At 37.8% G+C, this 26,101-nt stretch overlaps 1 protein-coding gene across 2 annotated transcripts in view; it reads left to right on the forward strand.

Moving 5' to 3' along the window:
• Positions 1–26,101, forward strand: part of EDIL3 (EGF like repeats and discoidin domains 3) — a 239,371-nt gene that overhangs the window by 205,601 nt on the left and 7,669 nt on the right. For both annotated transcript variants that reach the window (XM_054002699.1, XM_054002700.1), the window contains one exon: positions 19,873–20,028. In XM_054002699.1, the coding sequence (XP_053858674.1) occupies positions 19,873–20,028 (156 nt within the window). The remainder of the gene's footprint in view (positions 1–19,872; positions 20,029–26,101) is intronic.

Below are 26,101 nucleotides of genomic sequence, written 5' to 3' on the forward strand. Positions count from 1 at the left end.
TAGTTTTCAGCCTGGTCTAAATACATAATTGGAGAACAGAAAAGATGCTGGTAGCAAAATATGTACAAAAAGCTTAATTTACTGTAACATCCAGACATGGTTTTGGCACATTGATGAGTAACCAAGGCATAGACCATAATTGGCTCTGTCCACTACAGATGTTAGCAGGGAGAAAAAATAGAGTTTTAAAATGTGAGTGCAACAAGAGCCTCAATTTTTGCTGTGAGGGCTCTCAGGAGTCTCTTGCTGGTAACAGAGGGTGAAAGATTTTGCACCCTGATCGAGGTGAAAGCTCTTTGTGTTAGCTTTCAGCAAGTAACAAAAATGAGTGATTTAGGCTAAAGAGTGGTGAGGGAACCCTGGATGCTTGGCACTTCATCATAGCAATAAAAACTGCTGCAGTTGCTGTGAGGGAACATTACAGGGAGCAGGAGAGGCACCAGGAAACTGGCATGGAAATGAGAACTTGTCCACCCAAAAAAGAACAAGCAGGCGTTTCTCTGTTGTCTGTTCTTGTTATCACCTGAGGGAGGGGGAATGTTACCTGCAAGATATACTTTCCTAGGTCTGGTTTTTATTTTTTCCCCTGTGGTGGTTTAATTTGTACAGCAGATCAATGGATATTGCATGGGTGGTGCAATTTAATGCTTGAAGACCTGTTTAGATACCCTACATTAGAACTCAATGTTTTTGTCATATTTAATTTTTGCCAATTATTTTACATGCTTCCAAATTAGCACATATGTTCCAAAATATAAATTTTTACTGATTTCACAGAGTCCCGGACTAGTCTGGGTTGGAAGAAACCCTAAAGCCCATCCATTCCACCCCCTGCCATGGCAGGGACACCTTCCACTATCCCAGGGTGCACCAAGCCCCAGTGTCCAGCACTGCCAGGGATCCAGGGGCAGCTTCTCTGGGCAAAACAAATAATCTCAATTATAAATTACATATATACACGGACAAATAACTTCAAATTTTTCAACAAATGCCAAAATGCTTGTAAAAATATTTAGCCTTTCATAGTGAGACCGTCAGTGCATCTGCGTTTTATTTTTGCTGAGTTTTTACGCACACTTAACATGAAACATGCTGCAAGACCTAATGAGCTGTTCTTGATTAGCTGCATCACAAGGGGTGAAGTGGTGACTTGTTTTTGCAGGATCCATCTGAAGCCTCACATGAGGTTCAAACCTCAAATTGATCTGAAGCAGCACGTTATATTGGATGTTCTATTGCAGTCAGGCACTGGTCAGCCTGCCAGAATAAAAATTAAATCAGAATTACCCAGGGGTGATAATGTTGTCACTAATGGTGTCTGTATGTCTTTTCAAATTCATGGGGAGATTTTGCTCAGCAGCTGTAATCCACACCTTTGCACTGCTCTGTACCGTGCCAAAATTGTGGGATTTAGTGAGCTGATAAGGGTATCCTGAGGTGTATATTGATTTTATAATAGAAGTGTGTCACTTCCAAGAGAAAAAAGGGCAGAATCTTTTAAACATTTTTCCAATTAAAAGTATCACTGGTTCCAGACTCATGTTAACTTAAAAATTCAGTCAGTCACACTACAGAAATACCCAATATAGCCTACCTACCTGGAAAAATAATTTGTATAAGGATAACTGTGCTGTCTTGAAACAGCAGCAGCCTGAGTTGTGTTGTCGACATCCTGATTTAATTTTCTTGTAGGTGTTTCATCCCCTTAAAACAAACTGAGATTTGCATTTTGCCTTTGCCACCCGTCCTCCTGCCTCCCATGGTTTCACCCACCTCAGTGATGCCAGGTTTGGAGGTGCAGGGTTTGTCAAAACTCTGAATATTCTGCGTCCGTATGCATTTAGAATTTATACATCAAAAGATGACCAAATTTGAGACTAGACAAGCTTGAGCATTAACTACTCCAACTCAGGTAAATTTAATGTCAGGGAAATCAATTGCAGAACGTTGCATGATAACTGCTGTCTCTTTGTATTTTTTACTTTAATGACCAAACGCAGTTATATGTATTTAATCTTTGGCTGTGTCAACACATTTCTAACCTGTATTTAAATTCAGATGGGTGCTTGAAGTAATCAGCTGCCTGTGGGATGGTTTATGGTGGTGAATATGCTATGAATTACATTTTAAGCAGTAAGCCAAAAATAATGAACAGCACTTTTTAAATACTTTCCTTTAGGAAGTAGTGGTTTTATGCTTCAGCGGAGTAGGAAAAAAAAAAAAAACAACCCACAGAGTTTAATTTGTAAGATAACTAAGCAGATTACAAGATGGATGAAGAGGTCTAGGTGCCTGCATGGCTACCTTTCAGCAGTAAAACAGTTTCAGAAGCAAATTATGAAACAAATAGACAGTCTGATGAGAATACTCCTAACTGAGCAGCTGTGGGAAGCTTAACCTTTATATTTTTTTGCCTGTCACTGGTGGTGTAGCTGCTGCAACAGCTCCCAGCATTGTTCCAGGCAGTGGAACAGGAGAGAAGCAAGGCTAATCTGTGTGCTCCTGGGCACTGAGAGAGCAAAACACAACGCTTTCCTCTCTGGAGCCCACAAAAGCCACACTAATTTAAGATCAAAGGCAGAAGAACTTTTGTGTCTCATGGTTCCTTGCATCAGCTTGTGGGAAAGAGTCAACCTGAAGCATGGGTGATCTACCTGTAGTTTTTTTGGGTTTGTTTTTTTTTTTTTGGTGCTGCTATTTCGGTTTAGCTGTGGATTAAATTGCAGTTTCTTGGGATGGTGTGGCAACACATCAGCTGCGTACATAGCTATGAATTGTTTGCATGCATGCAGAGAATACCCTTGGAACAAGAGGGGTATAATTTAGTGCAGATAAAATTATCAGCTTTTAGGAAGGGAAAAAAACATATGCCATACAGCTTCATATTGATTTGATGCTCTGTTTAGAAAAGGCTTGGCTCCTGAAGGAGTTTGTGCAGATAAAAATATATATTGCAGAGCTCTACATTAAGTGGTACATAAAAAATACTGGCAAGTCCCATCTCATTTATTTTAATTCAGTGCTTTCTCCTCAGAAAGGTTAGTCCCATATTTCTCGGGGATCATTGCTTTTCATCTGCTGTGCAGAAATAAGCCTGACTTTCTCTGATGTGCAGGATGAGAAACCATAAACAAATAAAACACAGTGTTCCATATGCAGAACCCTCCTTTCTGTCGCAGTGGCAAATTTAACACACACGTGACTTAAGTGTAGCAAAGAACTTGCAGCAAAGAACAGCTAAAAGGCATTTTCAGTGCCCACTAAAACTTTATTTGTCTTATTTTTGACCTAAATTATTTTTGCTGATTTTCAGAAAAGCCAGCATTCTGATTAGTAAGGGTAAGTGCGTGTAAAAATGGTGCAGGAAGCAATGATAAAAGGAGGCTACTCCTACAATATTCCAAAAAAAAAAACCAAAAAAAAAAACTTGAGGGAGCATTGATGTGCATAACAAATAACATATCACTTGTTTGCATCAGTGAGGAGGTAGCTGAGACAAGGTTTGCAGAGAAAATGGCTCTTCCTTATGGGGCCAGCTGATAGGCTTGCTGCCATCAACAGGAAGATCATATCCTTAATTTCCCCTACTTTCAGGAAATACTGAAACATTCTGCGTTGACGGTGGGGTAGTGCAGGCCTACAGAAGGAAGCATCAACCTCAGACTAAATAAAATTATGTAAATAAAAGTTTTAATATTTTACATTTTTTTTTAATTATTAGGGAATTAATATCATCAAATATGTCCTTGGCACCAAAATAAAAGTTCTCAAGCTGCGGGTGTGAGGTCTTTGTTATAGATGCCTCAGATACAACAGCCACAACATCCCCCACACTTTGATTTTCGTTTTTTAATTAAATCACCTGCATTGCATCTCCTGGTCTTTGATTTCCTCTACTTCAAGAAATTTGCTTTTCCTGCTTGTGTTCAGCAATGTTTTTCTTTTTGAAATTTGATTCCACTTCCAACTAATTGCAGTTGAATTTATTGAAATACATTTATACCTCTCTACAGAGCACACAAATCCCTATATATTTCTTCCTGTCATGGGGGAACAGAGTGCTGTGGTAAGGGCTGGTCTCCGTGTACAAATAACTTAGAATTTTAAAGCAAAAAATTAAGTATTTTGGGGAGAATGCACATGTAAACTCAAGAGCAACTTGACAGATAGGAAAACCATTAGGCAAAAATTAACTGTGTTTTAAATATGTATGTCTGAATATATGTAAGTATATATTCCTCTGTGTGTATGTGTGTGTGTGCATCTGTAGATGATATAGAAATAGATAATATAGATATAAATGATAGAGATAGAGATAAAAATAGAGATGATGATAGAAATAGAGACAGACACAGAGGTAAAAGTAGTGCTAGAAATAAAGACAGAGATAGATGATACAGATTAGAAATAAACATGAGCATTTCTGTAATAAAATAACAATTTTTTTGACCACAAAAGACTTCCAGAACACAAAGAAGGACCCTCCAAATGTACTGAAAGAGTTCCCTCATTCAAATCTGCTTTTTTTTCTTCCAAAACTTTGTAGAAGAATTTCTGCCTGGGTTTTCCATCCACCCTGCATAAATAATTTGTGTAGCTGCAGGGGCGAATTGTGTTCCTTGGTACCATGCAAACCTGTGATGTTTCACCCTCCAGCCCCTTAAAGAATCTCCACAGGGTGCTCCTCCCACCCAGAGCTGTCCACAGCTGGTGCCAGCTTACAACGATCTGAAATAAAAGCTCTTTCAGGATCCTGCAGGTGCTAAGACTCCAGTTGGCTCCCAGGCAATCAAAATACTGCCAGGCTGCTGCTTGCAGATAATTTCACTGCCACCCCGGCCAGTGGGGCTTTCTGTGAGGCATCCCAGGAAAAATAGAAGGGATTATGTGGTTTGTTTGGGTTTGTTTCTTTTTTTTTTTTTTTTTTCATTTTTTTTTTCTTTTTTTGTTTTTGATCTTGTTTCATTTCTGAAAAAAAAAACATCGTCCATTTCAAACGTGTTGCTTGGGCAAGCGAAATGCGTCTGCTTCTTTCTTGAGGGCTCTCTTTGGCAGTTGAATGTGAAATCAAAAAAGGGAAGTGAGGAATGCAGGAGAGATAGCTTTAAAAGCATGAATGCTGGTCTCTGATTTAGCCTCTGGTACTTATGCACTTGTGCACCAGCAGGACACAGAATAATGGAATCATAGAATGGTTTAGATTGGATGGGACCCTAAAGCCCACCCAGTGCCACCCCAGCCACGGCAGGGACACCTCCCACTGTCCCAGGTGCTCCCAGGCCCAGTGTCCAGCCTGGCCTTGGGCACTGCCAGGGATCCAGGGGCAGCCACAGCTGTGCCAGGGCCTGCCCACCCTGCCAGGGAACAATTCCTTCCCAATATCCCATCCAACCCTCTGACAGTAGGAAGCCATTCCCCCATGGCACAGCTGATCCTTCCAAAAAGTCCCTTTCCTGCCCTCCAAGTATCTGTTTCAAACCAAGGTTCAGAATTTGCAGCCATCATGTGATCATCATCTCAACCTCTAAAACAAATTACTGAACGTAAAACACAGTATCAGGATCCATGCAGCATGATTGCATTTGTAGTTCTGGAAATACAGGTAAAATGTTGCCATACTTACGTTTGTTGTGAATTTAGGAATTATTTTCTTGAGCCACAGTTCCACAAGTAAACCCACTGCTGTTTGCAAGTTACCTGCTTTCTACTAAAAAAAATCAATGCTCTTTGTAGAAGAGTAGACGTTTTTTCCCTCAGTCTGCCCTGTTGCTCTTCATAATATTGAACATTTTCCATGGAGAGGCACAAGGTACTTCTAAATCAGGGCAGCCCTTAAGTGTTTAAAGAATCAGGGAATCACTTAGGTTAGAAAAGAACTCTAGGATCATTGAGTCCAACTGTTCCCCCAGCATTGCCAAGGCCACCACTGGCCCATGTCCCCAAGAGACACATCCAAATGGCCTTTAAATAATTCCAGGGGTGGGAGATCCACCAGGGCAGCCCTTTCAGTGAAGAAATTTGTCCTCATAACCAATATAAACCTCCCCTGCTGTAAAATCAAAAGTATCTGCAGGGAAAGCTTCCTCTGTCCCGTGAGTGGCTTTGCAGTTTAAAGGGGCTGGAATACCTCACCCAGAAGTCTTGGGGGATGATCTGTACCTCGGGGTGAGACCTGTGACATAAAAAGGTCAATTTCACTTTTAACTCCTTGTGAACTCAGGATCTCTGATGCCTGGACCCATATACCTAAAGCCAAGTTTGGGTTTTGGTGTTTTTTGGGGTTTTTTTTGTTTTTCTTTCTTTCTTTCTTTCTTTCTTTCTTTCTTTCTTTCTTTCTTTCTTTCTTTCTTTCTTTCTTTCTTTCTTTCTTTCTTTCTTTCTTTCTTTCTTTCTTTCTTTCTTTCTTTCTTTCTTTCTTTCTTTCTTTCTTTCTTTCTTTCTTTCTTTCTTTCTTTCTTTCTTTCTTTCTTTCTTTCTTTCTTTCTTTCTTTCCTTCTTTCCTTCTTTCTTTCTTTCTTTCTTTCCTTCTTTCTTTCTTTCTTTCTTTCTTTCTTTCTTTCTTTCTTTCTTTCTTTCTTTCTTTCTTTCTTTCCTTTCTTTGTTTTTTTTTGTTTGTTTTTTTGTTGTTTTTTTTTGTTTATTTGTTTGTTTGTTTGTTTTGCTGCAGCTTGTAGGAATAACTACCCTGGTACTTGTTCAGGAGGTTAATCAGCCCATTTTGTGTGTGTTTTTGTGGCTAAAACAAAGGCACTTTAATCCCAGCTGAAATGCAGCGCAGGGCTGGCTCTGAGCAGAATGTTCTCACTCACTTCCACAAAGCCTTGAAGTCTGGTTAGTTTAAGGTGACATCTGGGGAGAACACAGCAGTTATATTCCCTGTGGGTGTACCCTGGGCAGGTGGTTAAAGGCAAGGCTGGTGGCAAGGCATTTCTGCAAAGACTTGCTGGGAATCAGTCAGCGAGGAAAAATATTAGAGATGATGTTGCTCAAAATATATAAATTTTCTATTAATCCCTGTGGATTTTTTTAATGCAGTTTTTTATGTGAAAAGCAAACATTTTCGCTATCGGATACCACAGCAAATTTGAAAAATATGACTTTCACTGAGTCATCTGACATAAGCACAATAATCTGCTGCAGGACACGAATTACTGCTGATTTGTGTTACAGTAACAGGGGTCTATTTTCAGTTGCCTACAGAGCAAATCCTTAGGGAACAGTCCACTCCATGGAACTGCAATGCATGAGTGAGAAACACCTACTTACAGGCAGTGGAGAAAATATAAAGTGGAGAAAATATAACTTTTTATTTGAATTCTTGATGGAAAATGCATCTGCAAAAAAAAAAGCCAAAGATATTTTATTTCTGTCTGCCTGACAATGTAGTTTCTGGCCTTCTGGTAGGAGTTAATTTACATTGACACATAGTTTTATACAGAATTTTTGCTGCAACATGCAATTGGTAGAAAGTCGAGTTTATTTCTCTGATTTATACACCTAAAGCAGTTTTTTAACCCCCATAGTAAGACAGTGGATGTGTCACAGCACCTCCCACCTGCTCAAAGTTGGCTGAAAAATTCTGAGTTCCAAAATTGTTGTTCTCTGTGAAATTTGCTTTCCAAAACACTGCAGATACTCTGATGGTAAACACTGTGTTTTGGTAAACCAGACTTACACCCACCTGACAGAGCAAGGGCTGCAGGAGCTGTTTAAAAGATTAATCTTTGTGAAAGAAACACTGGGAACACAAGGGAAAATCAAAACAAGACAAAACAAAAAAAGGCAAGAAATATCTGATGGAATCTACAAGGAAAACACATCGCCCAGAGCTGAAAATATGTTCTTTTCAGATTTCTTAATGCTGTGATTTCACAGACTTCTCTGTGTGCTGGCGTTCCAAACTTTAAAGATTTCGACTTGGTTAATAATTTATCACCTCCTAACCCTGTGCTGTTTCATGGCAGAGCAGAGTTCCCTCTCTGTGCTCTTCTTTGTTGGCTGGACCAGATGTCAGCAGAGGTTGTGTGGGTATATGCAAATATAGAATCTGCAAATATTTTGCTTCAGATATTACTTTCTTTGGGATCCAGCCCTGTTGACTGTAAGAAACAATTATGTTTTTGAGAGGATGTTTTACACTTTTCCAGCCATTGCTGTACGTTTCTCTTCTACTTTGGTTCAAGAAAACCCTTTTCTTATTTTCCACAAACATTGGTTGTGTTGTGGAAAAGTTAGTTAGTTAGTTGTGGCCTAAGTACTCCTAGTGAATACTGGAATATATGTTTAAAAAGAAACATTTCTGCCAACCTGCTCAGCCATAAAATGGCCTATAATTTGTTTCTATCTAAATCTTTATTAAGTCAATTGCAGAAAGCAGCAAGCATGGCGTTGGGAACCTTTGTGTAGTTATTTACACTGGAAATAGTGGTGTTATTTAACACTTTTAACCTATTCACAACAGGATTTTAAATCTCCACTCAGAGATTAGGCCTTTAACAGTCATTGAGTCCATTCTGTGTGTTCCACGAGGGCTTATAGAGGTTTTATGTGCAGGAACCTTCTCAAGGTTGTGTTTGAGTTGAGAAAAACACAACTTCTATTTTATTTTTTTTTAAGTTTTTTTTCCCTATAACCCAGGAAGTGGTTAATCCAGTGTTCTTTTTGGGGGAACCATCACTTTTGACATTTTTTTCAGCCTCACTCCTAACTTTCTTAGCTTTTTAATAAAAATTTTAAGACTCTGCTCTATGCTGAATGGAAGGCTGAGATAGGTATATTTATGTCTCTGCATTCTTTTCATGCTTCCACTGAGTTAGGCACAAACTGAGTGAATTAATTGTGAAAAACTGAAGAAAAAATATCCTTTAAAAAGTTACTGTTGAGTGCTGATAGGAGTTTTAGGGGTCATTCACAGAAATTTTGTCATTTCCATAAGGAAAATGCCTCTACTGAGGCACAGGGAGAGGCATTAATTCCAAAATAGAAAAAACTTCAACCAGCACACTCCATGCTCACCTCCAGTCTTCAGTGTAAATTTATTTTCCAAACTTAGAAGAGTACAGATGACTCTAGTAAATAGTTTGTCTGCATTGATTTACCCTGTTGCTTATGCAGTAAAACATCAGAGCACTTTTGATTAATTATTTAATAGTACAAAGGATGGAATAGCTGTCATTTTTTATTTAAAAAAAAATCTTGTTACAATTGAAGTGCTTTTCTTATTTATATGAAAAGACATGGACAACATTCTAGGTGAAAATCCAGCATTTTCAAATTTGCTACTAAATTTAAAATATTTTGACAGTCATATTTTTCCTTTTGGCATTCATATTTCAACTTTCAGACCTGTTCTTCTGAAAATGAAAGAACTTCCTATATAATTTGAAATCTCTTCTATAGAAATTCATTCCACTGTTAAAAGGATCAACCTTTTAATTATGTGAAAAGTGACATTCACATTGCAGAGACAAATCAATTTTGTTAACACTTCTGAATAGTAAAGATCTGGTTGCAGACCAGCTTTAGTTAATATTTAATTTAATATAGGACATTTTGAATTGGCTGCTGCTGCGTCTGTGGGTTCTAGTTTAAAATTTGATTTTAAACTGTTTGAAAGTTGATTTAATCTAAGTTTCTTGTTGAAAATTTTTATGGTACGTCCCAGTCAATCAGTTTTTTTGTGGAACTTCCATCATGTAGTCTTTAGAATGGAACACATACATGTTAAAAATGGTAAAAGTTACACAGCTGTTACTCTTACCTGGAATTTGGAAGTCCATTCTCATTTCCCTTCTTTTCAATACCTGGAATCAAAAGTGAACCTGAGCCAAGCAGGACAAGATGTAGATCAGCTTCTTCAAAAGGAAAATACTTCATTTTTTATCTCTTAGAATATTTATGGGATTTTTTTCCTGTCTGGGGGTGCTTGTTTGTTTGTTTGTTTGTTTGTTTGTTTGTTTTGGGAGGAGTTGGCGGGTTTGGTTGATTTTTGTCTGGCTGGTTTGTTTGTTGCATTTTTGAGTTTTTTTTTTCACTTCTAGCAGCAGGTAGAGATTTGTCTATTTCTTTTTTTTAACTTTGGGGGACAGGAAATTATTTTCCCACCTAGCTCAAGGCCTAAACAAACAAAAACAACAACCAGATAAATAATGAACTTCCGTATTACCACCATTAATTTTCATTTTAAAAACAAAATGAGCTGCTTGTGCGTTAGATGAGCCTGTTTAGGATCCCAACACTTTTTACAAAGTTATCTATTGGTAATGCCATAAAAGCTGTTGCCTCACCCTCTCTACTGAAAGCCAAGCAGAACTTGTGACATTTCATTTGTAGGGAAGGGTTTTTGTCTTCCCAGGCGTTGCATCACCAGACTTTGATTTCCGTTTAAAGCCCATAACGCGCCAAACACCCAAGAAAAACGCAAACAATGACGCCCATATTTCTCCTGGCTGCCTTTGCAAGTGTTGCCGTGACACATTAACTTCCCCAGACCTCGCATTTCTATCAAGTGCCGTTCTGAATCTCATTCTAAAATCCACCCTGGCCAAGGCTTTCAGCAGAGCATTAATCCCTAAAAATCAGCCGCGGCCCCGCGGTCGCTGCAGAGCCGGTAACGCCTCGCGGGGGGTTTGCGAGGCCAAGGAAATAAATCTGTGCCCGATCAAAGCTGAGGTTGGCTCTGTCCTGCCAGGAGCCCGGGCTTGTTTTGAGCAGAGGTCTATTTACCAAGCTCTGCAGTAGGGGCTCCAGGGTGTCCTTTTGACTAATAGCAGATAATCTTTCTTGTGTCCTGCACAATGAAGATTAATAGACCTTTTAATTGCATTCAAGAAAGTATATTATGAGATTATTGCCTTGAGGTGACAAGACATTCAGTCTGAAAGGGAAGAGAAATCTGATTTCTTCTGTAAACCTGGAAAAATACTTCTCTGGCTAGGACAGCCAAAGCTGTTTTCTACAACGTAGTGTACCCATTTTATGTTTTTGTGCTGATTATTAAGAGTGTATCACTGGGGAAAAAAATAAAAAAAAAAAGCTTGCCCTAACACTTCAGAGGGTAGCACACACACAAAAAATAATATTTAAAAAAATCCAAAAAACCCAAACAAAATGAAACAAATAGACCCCAGCTTGCTGCTGTTTTCAAAATCTAGTATCACAATTTTGTCATTTTTAGTGTATAGCTACAGCAGCATAGCTGTACGGAACAGGTTATGCATAATAATCCCTGCTGACAGATGGGCAAAGCCATTCTTAGAAACAATGGCTGAGTGATGCTGTCTTGGCTACGTTTGCTACAAAAATAAGAATTACGCAGTCAGAGCTTTAAAACACGAGGAGAAACTTCCAGCCTTAACCCCACTTATCTTCTAGGCAGACTTAGCTTTGCTTACAGGCAGGTTTTCGTTACTGTTTCAACAGTTCAGTAGTTATATTAATTATTAGTCACTTTGCAGTATCTGGTGTGCAAGCTTATCTTCACTCTGCTCATCGATCTGTAGCCCAGATACTCATACATTATTGAGACATTTTTATGTGCTCCAGAAAATATTTGCAACATTATTAATTTCCCAAGGAAAAAAAAAAAAAAAAAAAAGGAAAAGCAACCAGGTAAATAATGAACTTCCATATTACCACCATTAATTTTCATTTTAAAAACAAAATGAGCTGCTTGTGTGTAGATTATGATCCCAACACTTTGTAAAAAGGTATTTATCAGTCCTGCCATAAAATCTGTTGCCTCATCCTCTCTACTGAAAGCCAAGCAGAACTTGTGATATTTCATTTGTAGGGAAGGGTTTTTGTCTTCCCAGTCATTGCCTCATCTTTGATTTCCATTTAAAACCCATAATGCGCCAAAAACCCAAGAAAAACACAAGCAAAGACTCACATATTTCTCCTGGCTGCCTTTGCAAGTGTTGCTGTGACATGTAAACTTCCCTAGAGCTCATATTTCTATCAAGTGCCATTCTGAAATTTATGGTTATATACACCCTCCTTCCTCTGCTTATATTTCAAATTTTCTTCTCTGTGTTTTGGCCAGTGTTTTGCTGCTGTTTTACCCACTCCAGCACCTGAGATTCCCAGTGCTGCTCTTTAAAAAAAAACTAAGGAATCTTCACTGGGACAGTGCCGTGCAGGAATTCTTACTGATGCATTTCCTTAACAACTTGAGATATATTTTAGTAAAATAAAGAGAAGGAACAGAACCATTGTATTACTCCTGTCCATATCTGAAGAGGGTGGAACAATCCTACCATTTCAACACGATTTGTTCTTTATTTAAAAGTTAAAAGTAAGACAAGCAGAAATGCAAATAGTCAATATTTATTTTTTTTTTCATTGTGTAATTGTTCTTTTTGTGCTATATTTTCACCCCTACTCATAGCCAACAAATTTGATCAAAAGTTCTCACAATCATTATTGCAAGTTCAGCAAGAACTACTTCAGATTACATCTTCCAGAAATAAAGCTGCTTCTTATTATCATACAGGATGACAAAATTTTTGCAATTTTTGCCTTTTTGGCTATTCTATAAGGAGCTGAATGTAAATTAAATTTCTCATTTCCTTGTCTATTTCTGCCCATAAATAGGTGCTGGGACTGCTGGCAGCAGTGTTCAGCTGAGGAGCCTCACAGAAAAGCAGCATAACACACAGTCAGTGCGCTGTGTCATGACCATATTCATATTTTTATTCTCTCTGCTTTATTTTAATGGCTAATTTTTGTTCTGCCCTTGGCTTTCCCACAAGAATTCCAAGTGATTGACCTCACACAGGACAGTGCCCCAGATTTTATCAGCTCTGGGGGTGCACTAAAGCAGCTCAAAGGCTTCTCCGAGCTCCACCAGATGTCTAAGCCTGCTTAATCACTGGTAATTTAATGGGCTATTTTTAAATATCCTGGCATCCTCAAGGGCTGATGGGCCCTGAGTGTCCCACAGCAGAGAGACAGACGTTTTATTAGTGGTTTCTTGACTGCTGGTAACTAATTCAGCCAACTGTGTCATCTCTGCAAAAACCTTCTAATCACGATTACAGCCAGAATATCCCATGCACAGATGTGAAATACCCAGTGGGAGGAGAAAAGGTTATGGATTTAATCATCGCTGATGTTATCATCTCAAAACTCTAAATTTTCTTCTACCTCAGACCTTAAAATACCTGGTGCTAACGTTTCCCTTGCGAGTGCTCCCTGATAAGTTGTGAGGGTGATCCAGATACGTGGAATTCATTCTGGTTTGCAGGATCAGGAGGAAAACAGCATTACCTCGTGTGTGCTGTGGGCAGGATTTACCAAGGTGCTGATACAACCACAGCACATCATCTGCCTCAAAGGACCCAGAGGAAATGGGCAACAAATTCCCTCTGGTGCTTTTGAAAATCCAAAACTTAAGGCTACAGTTTCCTTCTTTTTTTTTTTTTTTTTTTTTTTCTTTTTTTTTTTTTTTTTTCTTTTTTCTTTTTTTTTTCTTTTTTTTTTTTTTTTTTTTCTTTTTTTTTTTTTAATATTTAATTTTTGAAATACCAATGAAATGAGATTATTCACGGCTTAGTAAATTGTAGTTGTGAAAAGCTGGTCTGAAATAAATAGACACTGCTCTGAAAATGTCCAAATAGTTGATCATATACACCTGTTTTATCTGAATTTTTACTGAAATGCTGAAAAAAATATTATAGTAATTCAGCTGGGGTTTTTTTCCTCCTTTTCCAGTAATAGCTATGTAACAGGGATTATTAAGTATGCAAATAAGGAAGAATTCACACAATCTGCACTGTTACTTTTTAAGAAGTAACAGTTACTTAAGAAGTTGATGGTGGAAATAAAGCTTTCAGCCTGGTTGTGGGTTTCACTCCAAAACTTTCAACATATTTGAAAAAAAAAAAAAAGTGTTGAAAAAAAAATTCTTATGAAAAAACCTGAGAGGTTTTTTTGATGGCCCATGGAGATTACAAAAGAAAGGCCTCACCCTCCAGTTTATCACTTTTAAATTGTACTGGAGACAGCTGATGATACAATGGAATTCTTTCTAACCTGTTTCTTCAGTGCAGTTACTGCAGCCATAAAGTCATTCAGAGGGAAAAACAATTAAGAGCAATAAGAAAATAAGACCAATATTTATTATCTTAGCCTAGAGGACTACAGGCATTAAAAATATAGTGACACTGTGTTAAAATCATGTTGAAGGTCTATGCTTAAGTGAAAAAGAAGCCAGCAAAAAAGAAAAATTCCACATTTTTAAAGGAGAAAAAGAGTGACTCTCCTGTCTTATTTTATTTGAAAGCAACCCACCTCTACCTAGGTTTGAGAAGAAGTTTAATTTTAAACATATGACAGCTGGTATAGCTAATACACACCCAGTTAAATTAAAAACTTTTTATTTTTATTTTATTTCATTTTGTTTTGCCTAGGAAGCATTAAAATCCTGTATAGTGGAATACTGATCAAAATGCTAGAAAATGTTGACTTCTATTAAGTTATTATGGCTTCTTCTAGAGCAACTCATTTTCTGTCATAACTTACTTTAATTTTTTCAGCTTATATTACTAGATATTTACCCTAATAATATATATTTAAGAGACTGCACAATGAAAACTCTCTCCTATGGAAGATGCTGGGATGAAAATTAGATTTCTCTACAAAGAGCATCTAGTTGCTCAGATGTTTTTTTTTTGGTTTTTTTTTCCCATAAGAGTTTTTAGATCCAATTGGTCATGATGGATTATAGTTTGGGCTTGGTTTGGGGTTTGGGGGTTTTTTTTGTGGGTTTAATATTTAGGCTTTAAGAAAAAAAGCCTGAAATACTGAGTTTCAGTTTACAAAAGAGAGCTGCTGGTGAAATGTTTGTAGAAACATGCAGATGTTGCACATCTGCAGCAAGCATACTGTACCAGCACTAATTTACCTTTACATCCAGATTTTGGGCATGGAGGAGAGTGCAAAGCACCTTCATCTGATGCAATAAGATGAGGAGAGCTGCACTTCTGCCTTTTTGCTGTGGACACTCCAGTCCTGTCCCTCCTTTTCTTAGGGTAGGGGTAACAGCTCTGACTGTGCCAGTCTACCCCGGAAAAATCAAGGCAATCATGAGGTCTTAAATGAAGAGTAAATAACCTGCTCAGGACAGGTTATTTACTCTCCATTTATTTACTTGGAAAGCACTTTGGTCCCTCTTGGTGGGGTTTGGTATCCAACCATGAGTTCCAGCTATTATCTTAAGCATCCCAAAATAATCTGAGGCCTCATTGTGATATCAGGATATTTAATAGGCAGGTCTCCACTTTGGTGAATTAGCAGCTGGAGACAATTGTGGCCTTCTTCTTTCAGTCCCTTAGGGGTAAGAACTCTCCCCACCTTGGCAGTGCCTCCCTCCAGTTGTCATATTTGTTGCATCCAGGTTTCTTTATTTCTGATCCCAGCGATTTTGTATTTGCTGAGTGGATTGAGATTGCCCAGCATTCATCAGTGTTATCTGATGAGTGATTAAAAAAAACCAAAACAAAACAAAACAAAAAAAAACCACCCCACAATCTACAGGATCTTGAGGGTAAATAAAAGAAAATCAGTGGGGGAAAATGGCATGTCTAAAATGACAAGAAAAGCTGAACATAGGATTGGCTGTACTGGGAACAGAACCATAATGTCTGTATAAAGACAGGACTTAACTGAATACTTTAAATACTCCTGAAATGATGAACAGCTGAAAGTCACAGTGAGCCATTTCACCATTATCTTCACTGTGAAACAGAGCCTGGCACTCCCTGGATCCTGAGGGTTCTTTCTCCTCCTCTGACACTGCCAGGTTGATGAGGAGTGTGTTATTTTTAAAGACACCTTCACTTTTCATGCACTGGTTCACATGATGGGCTATCCTCACAGACCATGGGCTCCCTTCAGATTAAATTAAGCCAAAAGATGTGCTGGAAAAGGTGGTCCAGGGTATCTGGAAGTGGAAGCCCTGCAGCACAGCTGTGCAGACACCCTGTTCTGTGGTGCCAGTGTTGCAGATCTGCTCCCGCTCTCCTGTGGTGTCTGTCCGTGTGAATGCTGAATAAATGTGCCTATCTCCCAGTCTCTGGCATTTTGGGCAGCATGGTTGGGTTTTGCCATGTGTTGGAGAACCAGAGAATGGCTGAGGGTGCAATGAATCTCTGGTGATCATCCCATGAACTGCACACCAACACCGAGCCTGTGCTGCGCTTCTATGCAAATTCTTCCTTAGAAGGGTTTCACACTCAGGTGTATTTATCTTTGTGCTCTCCTTAAATTAATTCTCCTCCAAACCACCCTGAATTGTCTGTAACATCTGAAACAAGGTGGGAAAAGGGAAAAGGGAATGGTTACAGCCCAAGAGGCTTCTTTCAGACACAAGATGCTAAACTGTCTTTTGATCAGCTGCTTGTAGAAATGTACATTAACTGTAGACCATGGCTCTTCTTGTAACCAGTTAATGATCCTCTCAGTTGCAGACTAATTGCCTCTACCTCCTTCTAAATTCTACTGCGCTGAAAAAGCCAGAGCCACATTCTAATCCTGTTAATCACATTCAGCTTTGAAGGGTACACACTGGTTGTGTGTTAATTCAACTTCTCTCCCTGGTAATTTGTTTGATTGCCTGTTACTTGCAAGCTGCACTAACTGAATAAAAGTGTTCCATGTCCTGATGGGAAGTTATGACTTTCATTTGGGCCATTTTAGTGCAGATGTTTTACCTAGAAAATGGTGTAAATTCTCCTCAACTTTCTGCTCTAAAGTAGTTTCAATACAAAGAATGGAAAGCAAGGTAGAAGGTAATGAGGCTACAAAGTGAAAGCTGTATTTCTTTAATTTAAGTAATGATCTTTATTGCCTGAAGACTTCTCATCTGCTTATGAATAAAAAAGTAAAAAAGATGCTAAAAATGAGATGGAAATGCTGGTGCTATATCCCGTATTCTTTTCCTTCATTCCAGCAATATGTGTTGTCTGCATTGTCAAGACCTAGAAACAAATCTATTTATTCATTTTTTTCTTTTTTCTCTTTTTTTTTTTTCCAAAAAGCAAGCCCACACACACATATTCTACACAGTCCTATGTAAGTCTTACTGAAAAAAAACTGAGCAAATGCCAAATTATCTTCCAGCTTCCCACATCATTTTCTGTATGAGAGTGTAAGGCCACTGGATATGTCCTATAAGCACAAAACAATCATTACCAGGACATTTTTATTAACACTGGATGTATGTGATAATAAAGATTTATTGAGATTATACCTTTGGAATCCCCTGAATCTTAATGAGAATTTTTTTTTTCTCCCTGTTCTGAATTTCAATGAGGAGTACTCTGAGTGTCATGGCCATGTTAAATATTTGTGAAATCCTCTCAGCTCACTTTCAACATTTTAAAAATAAACAACTGGTTTTGTGGAGGCATTTTTTCAAGCTAACAGGAGAGACATTGACTTTTAGTATAAGAAGCATTCTCTGCTAAAAAGAGGTTACACTTGTAAAATGCTAATGTCAAAATTATTTATAAAGAGAATCTAAAGTTGACTCTGAAATGTTTAGTTCAAAAGCTGCCTGAAAGTGTGGACCAATTAGTGATTCCTTACCAGATCAGTCTGTTTAGAAAAACAGGCTATTCATTTAGTCTCCAAAATATTCGGAAGCAAGGTCTGGAGACCTGGTGTTTATTAATTCATGAAAGACTTATACTAATTAGCAGTGCTCATTTCCCAGGGGCCCACTTAGGCTGTGGAACCCAGCTCCCCTGCACTCCTTACGGAGGAAAAAAAGTCCCTTCAAGCCATCCATGAAAGCTTCCAAAGCAGGATCCTGCTCTGATTGAATCCCTCTCTCTCCCCACTGAACAAAAAGAGCACAGTTTTGCCTCCCAGGGACACTTCCTTCATATCCTGGGGTGCCCCAACATTGCTACAGGCAGTAAATGATGGCAATAAATTAGCTCGTTCTGGTAAAGCCAAAATTCTTGAGCCATCTACAGACCCTGAAATTTCCCCTTACTCTTTTGGTATCTCAGTATTGAACATTTTAAGTCATTCCTCTCCTTAAAAGGATTTGCTACTTATTATTTGCTGCTGCTTGCTCCAGTGCTGGGATCTGCAGGCTTCCTTTGTTTGATTGCTCTAAACAGTGAACCTTTCCTCTCCTATTCTTATAAATGTACTTCTACACTTTTCTGTCGTTTTCTTCTTTACGTTGCCACAGAATCCCAGGATGGTCTGAAGGGCTGGAAGGGACCTTAAATCCCATCCAGTGCCACCCCTGCCATGGCCAGGGACATCTTCCACTGTCCCAGGCTGCTCCAAGCCCTGTCCAGCCTGGCCTGGGACACAAATCCAAACCCCAGTGTCCATCTTTCAAAGGCACTGTCCAGGACCAGCTGGAGCTGACTTCTCAAACTCGTTTGTTTCTGTTTCTCTTCTCGTGATTAATTTCTTGTGCTCCACAGCACATCTGTTCTTCTGCCCAGCCCCACATTCCATCCAACATGAGTTTGCTCAGGGGTCCCCAGCTTCCTGAAAACCCAGCACTGGATCTTCAGCATCTGATCAGCCAGAGATTCTTTATTTCTTCACTTTCTAATTTCTTTTTTTCTGTAAAAACATGCCAATCATCTGCTTGTGGAGTTCAGCACTCCTTTCAATTTACTGTAATATTTTCACCCTTGAGTCTCTCTTGCCTTATTTAAGGGACAATTTTTAAATGCCGACTTCACAGCCATTTATAGTTTGAAATAAATTCACTCTTTTTTTTTTTTTAAATTTCTTTTCTACTGTCTCGCCTCATTGCTGGAGGACACAGAATGAAACCTCAGTTATACCCTCAAATTTCAAGAAAATATCAATTTTGGTAGGGAGTTCAACTCCTTCGTTCTGCCTCTGAAATTACATTATTAGGTCAATTTACTTTTGTTATTGCATTCTCTTTCTTGATCATTTTAATCCAAGGCATCTGGCCCAAATCTGTTACATTTCAGTGTTGGGCTCAGTTTCAAAAAGAACTGATCACAGACATGCTGACTCACGTGGAAACCACTTGAAAGCTCAGATTTTATTGGGCTTTAAGACTCCTGCCTTGCATTTTTAAAAAGCATTGTGCTAAGATTATAAAATAAAGGGCTCAAAACCACAAAAAATTCAAGAAACGAGAAACTCTGAGCCTTTGAGGTAGAAAAAGAAAGAAGGGCGTAAAGTGAGAAGGAACTTCAGGAGGAAAAGAAGCATGATGGCAAATGTTTTAAGAGACTTACTAAAGCACGTGCTCATGAAGGAAATGGAAAGGCACTTGGGGAATCAGCCATATATTCTGATTATTAGCAGCACATGGGAACACTTTTTAGCTGCAGATCATTCCCAGTGTAGATTAACTGGGTTTTTTGGGGGGCCATGTATGACACTCATCACAAGGGAGAAAGGTGTGAGATTACTCCATGCTGTGCCATCAGGTGTTATCAAAAATAAATTTAAAAAAAACTGGGAAATAAAGGTACATTGATTGACTTAGAGCTTGGAGAAGCAAATTATTATCCATGGTGTCAGCACACAGTGGGAGGACCAAAGCTGCACCATTTTGCTTTAGTGTATTGCAAAACCAGACTGGAAACAGAAAGTGTTCTAATTTTTTATGTATTTATTTATTTTGGGAGGGGGGAGATTTGATGGGTTTTTTAAATTTATTTTTGGTTTTTTGTTTTCTGGTTGAGTTTTTGATTTTTTGTTTTTTGTTTTTTGTTTGTTTGTTTGTTTTGTTGGTTTATTGGGTTGGTGGGTTTTTTTTGGTTTTTTTCTTTTTTTTTTTTTTTTTTTTTTTTTGCTGTTGGTTGGTTGTTCTTTTTTGTTTTTTTTTTTTAAATTTTAAACTGTTCTGTTCAGATTGACCTGCTCATCCCTACGAAGATCACTGGGATAATCACCCAAGGAGCTAAAGATTTTGGCCACGTCCAGTTTGTGGGGTCCTACAAGCTTGCTTACAGCAACGACGGGGAGCACTGGAAAATATACCAGGATGAAAAGCAGAAGAAGGACAAGGTAAAGCAAAGAGAAAAATCAGTATTTTGGTTGTGATGACACCACTGATGGGAGTCTGCAGATTATTTCATTGGGTTCCATATGCATGGGATGCCACAGGGTGGAGTCAGGGTGAATAAAAGAGTCAAAAAACACAGTGACAGTGGTATCACACCCACCAGCACCATGCACCTGATTTAATGCTGTTAAATACATAAAACTTTAGAGTTCTCCATTGTTCAAAACTATTTCTTCATTTAACCCTAGAGCAGAAGGTGTATAAATAGCAGTGTACTTGTATATTTAAAAAAAAAAAAAAAAAGTGTTTCAGTGCATTTTTTTGTAAGTATGGACTATTTTCAGTGATTTCCTGTGAAGCACATCCTTGTTACCCAGCCATTTTGGACAGGGTTTTTTTGGGGGCCTTTTTTCTGGAAATTAATGGCTAGGGTTTCAAATACCCACTGAAAATATTGGTTTTATTATGCTATAAAATAAATAAGAAACATTAAAAAAGTTTCACAACTTCCTCTGCAAATGTTTAACGAGAGGCATAGGGAAAGTATAGGTTTGCTGATTGATTTACCTTGAAGCATTTAATTTTTCTCTTGTTATTCATTATACCTTTCCTTTAAATGGTGTAACACTTTTATACTGCAATTTCATAAAAAATTCATAAAAATATCTGTTAAGAAAAATATTACAGCATATGCATTGCTTAGGGAAATGTTAACCAAGATGACAAAATGTGAATTATTTATTAAATGTCTTAGTAGGGTTATGTCTGATTGAAACAGAAGATGAATTTATTGAAATAGCAGATGGCTGATGCGTCTGATAAAATCTCAGTAAATCTGGGTGCCCAGGGTGATAAATGTTCAGACTTCCACTTATATTTCTTAGTATAAATAAAAATTCTTCAGGAAATAAACTGACATTATTCCTCGCGTAAGTCAATTAAATTAATTTTCTTTCGAACAGTGAGAAAACTTCTGATATGCATCGAAATGTTCTGTGTGAGTACAGGGAGACCTAATGATGAGGAGTTAGACAACTGCATCCACCACGTTGCACAGATGTTAAATGATTGATTAAATGTCATTGATTAGGGGAATGTGTCCTAAATTACTGGATTGAGTATTTGAATATAATATATATATTAATATATATCCTAAATTACAGTATTGAGTATTTGCATGGCTGTATGTTTGTGTCTGCATTGTCAGGGCCTGCTACCCAGATGTGAAACTGTGAATTCCTGAAACCCAAAGGTCATCTCACTCTGGCTTTAACCTAAAACTGAGACTTTCTTTTTTTTTTCCTAAAGGACTTTAGATGGGGAAAACAAAATCAGTTGGTTTATCCAGCTGGCTCAGAAGGTTCTACCACCAATGACTTTTTTTTTTTTTTTTGGATTGTGGATGTGTTTGCTATAACTGGTTGTCAGATAAAAATTGAAAACAAACAGCTCACCTTTGGCAGGCATACCACAAATACATTCAATTTAATGACAGGTAGTGGCTTCAGTACTTTCTACACATCCTATTTTAAATCCCTGACATTTAAAAAGGGAGGGAAAAGTGAAAGAAATGTCTTCTCTAAGCCAAACTTGTGCTTGCATTCATTTTATTGCAAAGGAGAAGTGGGTTGGAGTCCCTGGTGATAACACAGTCACAGCAAATCTAAAAGAAAATGCATTCTGACTTAAAGTACTGTTCCAATCTACATTTGTTTGTACCATTGGCCAAACTAATTAAATTGGTTTTGCCTTCTTCATCAGATGGACTGTTAATTGCTACACACATATTCCATTAGGAACAATGGGAAACTCTTAATCATTGTCTCATTTAAACATATCACACCCTGTATTAATTAACATCCCTGAGAATAAAACTGGTGCATATTATTAGGATTCTTCAACAAGTCAAGATCATTTAAAAGCAAAACAAGATCAAATGCACTTCACTGGAAATTAGAAGTCAGGACTTCTGAATCTAAATTTGTACAAAATAAATAAGTTCACTTGATCTGAGTCTAGACCTCAGCCTTTGATACACAAACACCAAACTGAAATATCTGGGTTTGGGGGTGTTTTTTATCTATATCACAAACACCTAGAAAAGTTAAAAGTTTGATGATAGAGTCTGACTTTCCAGAAGTCACTGAACTTGGCAAAAACTTTATAGGATGTGGGACTCAAAGGGTTTCAAGACAGCACTAAGGCATGCACCTTTTGACCTCCAAAGGCACTGTGGTCCTCTCCTCCTACACCCTCAGCAGAAAATGGGATTCAAGAACCCCCACGCCCCTTCCTGTCACCTTGGAGTAGGTGCAGACAGGTAAATTTCAGAGCTAAGGCTTAATTCATTCACCTCTCCTTCACCTCAGACAAGGCTGTACCATCCTCCAACAGATTATTATTTAATGCATTGCAAGAGACAGATTGTGATGAAAATTCTCTATACAGTCAGCACCAGTGTTTAAATATCCTCTAAAGTGGAAGGGTGGCTTATCCCCCTTGCTGCCATACACCCACCCTGTCCTCAGAGGACACAAAAAATCTGATTTTATCTTCATTTTTTTTCTTTTTGTTTTGGTTGGAGTACTTCAACCTATTTCTTCTTGGTTTCCATCAACCATTTCCTGACTGAAAATGCATAAATTTCTTCAGCCAGGGGAATGGAGTGTCCCCCAGAAATCCCTTTTTCACACCACCACTCCAGCTGAGTGGATGCAGTGCTCCCATGGGATTTGGAGAGAAACCCTGGTCTGTGTGCACTGGGACAGAAATATACATTAAAAATAAAATCACAAGGAGAAAAAGCAATGCTGTACCTCATCCATGAGGAGCAGGAGAGGAACAGCACCACTGGTCCTGTCTGACATTACCACCTTTGAACAGGATCCAGCACAATTTCTTTATCTTAAGGTGAGATTTGCTCTCAAATGTGAGGAAATTGTGGGAAAAAAAAAACAAACAAACAAAAAAACAAAAGAAATAAAAAAAACCTAAAAAAAAACTAAACAAAAAAACAAAAAAAAACAAAAAAAAAAAAAAAAAAAAAAAGAAGTTTTCATAGCAAAGTGAAAATTCTGTCAAATGTTACATCTGTTTTCAGGAGATACAAAAGAGAGGTAAAAGGTAGATATCAAAAACTATCAACAGCAGCAAGCATAAATTACTCATATTTTACCTTCATTAGTTCTATTTATTAAATGAACACCTTCATTTATTCTATGAAGGATAGAACACATAGATTTCTTATTTCTCCTGCAGGTGATTTAGTCACCCTGTACTCATCCTACCTTGTTTAACATCAAAAAAGTTTAGGGGAAAGGTGGCTCCAAAACATTTCAGGGAAAGGAAAAGAGGATGAAAGGAAAAAAAAACAAAACAAAAAAAAAAAAACAAAAAAAAAAAAAAAAAAAAAAAAAAAAAAAACAACAACAAAAAACCTTTTAAAGTCACAGACAAAAAAGAAACTATGGAGATATTGGTAGGCTGGTAATAATGATTTGTGGGTAAATATTGTGGCTTTGTAATGAAATTGTGGCTTTATAATTTAGGCAATTATAAAGAACTTAATCCCATCTGGTGCTTAGCCTCTCACTGCTGATCTGTTTACAGGATGAGTCCTAACAGATCAGCAGATCTCACTGAATTCCTGGGGCTGTTCACTTATCCCTCCCCATCATTTTCAGAAGTTCATTCACAAAGGAGAAAATTACTGGTCTCTTGTGTTATGTTGTACACAATACATTATATTTTACTTATATATTTTTATAAATACATAAAATATCAACTCTTGCACACCGTGTGCAGCCTGCAAATTGGGTCAATCCTTAACAAAACAGTGGTTTGGAGGAGAAGGAAATAGGGTGTTCAGTTTTTGCACTATTTCACATGGAAAAGCTGTTCCAAGAACCGTGTCTCCTGCAGCTCTTTCTCATTCATTTTAAGTAGTTTGGCTGAATTGCCTGGGAAAAATATGAAAACTTTGCCTGTTGCCATCAAGAAACAAAATAAATTACATTGCAGGCTGTCATATAGGAAGAAAATATATTTTAGAAGCAGGACTAGAGCTAATAGCTATCTTGTTTTTCTCAACTAGAGGTCAGTAGCTCACTGTGCCTCCAGAGCTGAGGACATCCAAACCAAATCTGACCTTTTCCTTCTTCATTTTTTTTTCTTTCTTTTTTTTTTTTTCTTTTTTTTTTTTTTTTTTTTTTTTTTTTTTAATCACATTCCACATGTGATTTATAAATTGCACAGCCTGCTGTAGGTAACTCAAGGCCAGCTGCAGAGTCAAATGGCATTTCAGAGGCTGTTTTTTTTACAGGAAGATGAGAACATTTGAAAGCAGCCTAAAGGAGTCTGGCAGTCTGCAGCACTGCCAGTCACCATCAGCCATCAGCAGTGCAATTAACTGCAGGTAGACAATATCCAATATGCAAATGGCCACTGGGTTTGTACACAAAATGAGGAACTAGTCATAATTTACACATTTCTGAATCCAAAGTCCATTGCCAGGGTGAGAGGAGAGAGGAACCTACTTCTTGAAGAAAAGTTAGATCATGTCAGGTTAAAAATCTTTCTGCTGGATTTGCTAATGCTTTTTTCCTGATGATGTTTGATTATTACAATATCTGGTTTACGCTGGTAGATTCAATTCCTACATATAATCTACATACTTGGCATAGGTAATGAATTTTTTTTGAGCAATATTACTTAAATCATTACTATTCGATAGCATTATCTTTTATAATAGTTGCAATTTCTAATCTAAGTGACTTTTTTATCTTCACTGGTTTAAATTTTGAGTGACTTCCACTGCTTTGAGCTGAATTATCATGATTTGTGTCAGTTGAAGATCTAGCTATGCTCATTTCAGGTGTGCCCTCAGCACACACCTCTTCCCCCTGACACCACACCAAAAGCTGGGGGAAGACAAAATGAGCAAAAGACAAAATGCTCATTTTAACAACCAGCCTTGAACTGCTGTAAGCATTTCGGGAGGCAGGTTTGTCTTCAAAATATTTCTCTTTTTGGCTTTGAACCCCCTATAAGCAGAGGACTAAATGCCCATTTTTTTGTAGCACCAACATGTAGATCACATGGGAAAGACAGTATGAGAGTGTTAAAGTATGTTTCATAAGTTTTAAAGTTTTATCTACCTCTACCTGTTCTGAACATGGAGAAATAATAAAGGCTGTGTAAAGATATTCATGGACATGATATGTGTGCACTTTATGTTTAGTAACTGAGAGAAAAAATGACTTTTTCTCCTCTTATTCTCTCCAAAAATGCATGTGCCCACAAACACATCCATGTGCCACCTTTATTCTTCTGAATATTGATATGTTCTGCACTGAAGAAAATTCCACACAGGAGCCATGACTGGATATTCTTTATAAAATATTCTTCTTCTAATATGAGCAGGATTAACTGCTCCATGAAATAACATCTTTAAAATATTCTGCTAGGTGTGAAAAATGTTTTTAAGGTACAGCAGACAACACTCCTTTCCCCAAGCTGCTGGTCTTCAGATATTTCTCCTAAATTATTCTGTCTTACAACAATTTTCTTTTAAAAATTCTAATCAATTTACATTGCCATTATCTGGATTTTCTGCTAACGCCATAAAACATTTTGTTTACATTGAAAAATCTCACTGAATGTTTGAAATCAAGACATTCAAATTGCTTGCTGGACACAAGTATAAACAATATTTGTTTCTATGTCAGACTTTTTAGCAGAGAATATCAGTACCTATTTTCCTGTCCTTCACTCTTTTCCCATAAAGTAATCATGAATAAAGTTATCATATATAAAAGCACAGCAGCATGCATTTTCTGGCTTTTTTTTTTTTTTTTTTAACAGCAGCTGCAAGAGACTGAGCTACAAGGGAGTGTGTGGAGGGTCTGTATGTGTAAAACTGCTAGAGCTGCTGAGTAAATATTCCAGCAAGTTACACCTTTTGAGTGTATGCAGACATAGACATAGACCCTGTAAAATCTGAAACGTTCTACAGCAGGGTTGGCAAAAAGGAGGAGCTTTTTGATCCAAAAAAAAGCTTTTTGTACAAAAGAAATG

Source organism: Vidua macroura, chromosome Z, assembly GCF_024509145.1.
Source record: "Vidua macroura isolate BioBank_ID:100142 chromosome Z, ASM2450914v1, whole genome shotgun sequence".
Taxonomy (NCBI): Eukaryota; Metazoa; Chordata; class Aves; order Passeriformes; family Viduidae; genus Vidua; species Vidua macroura.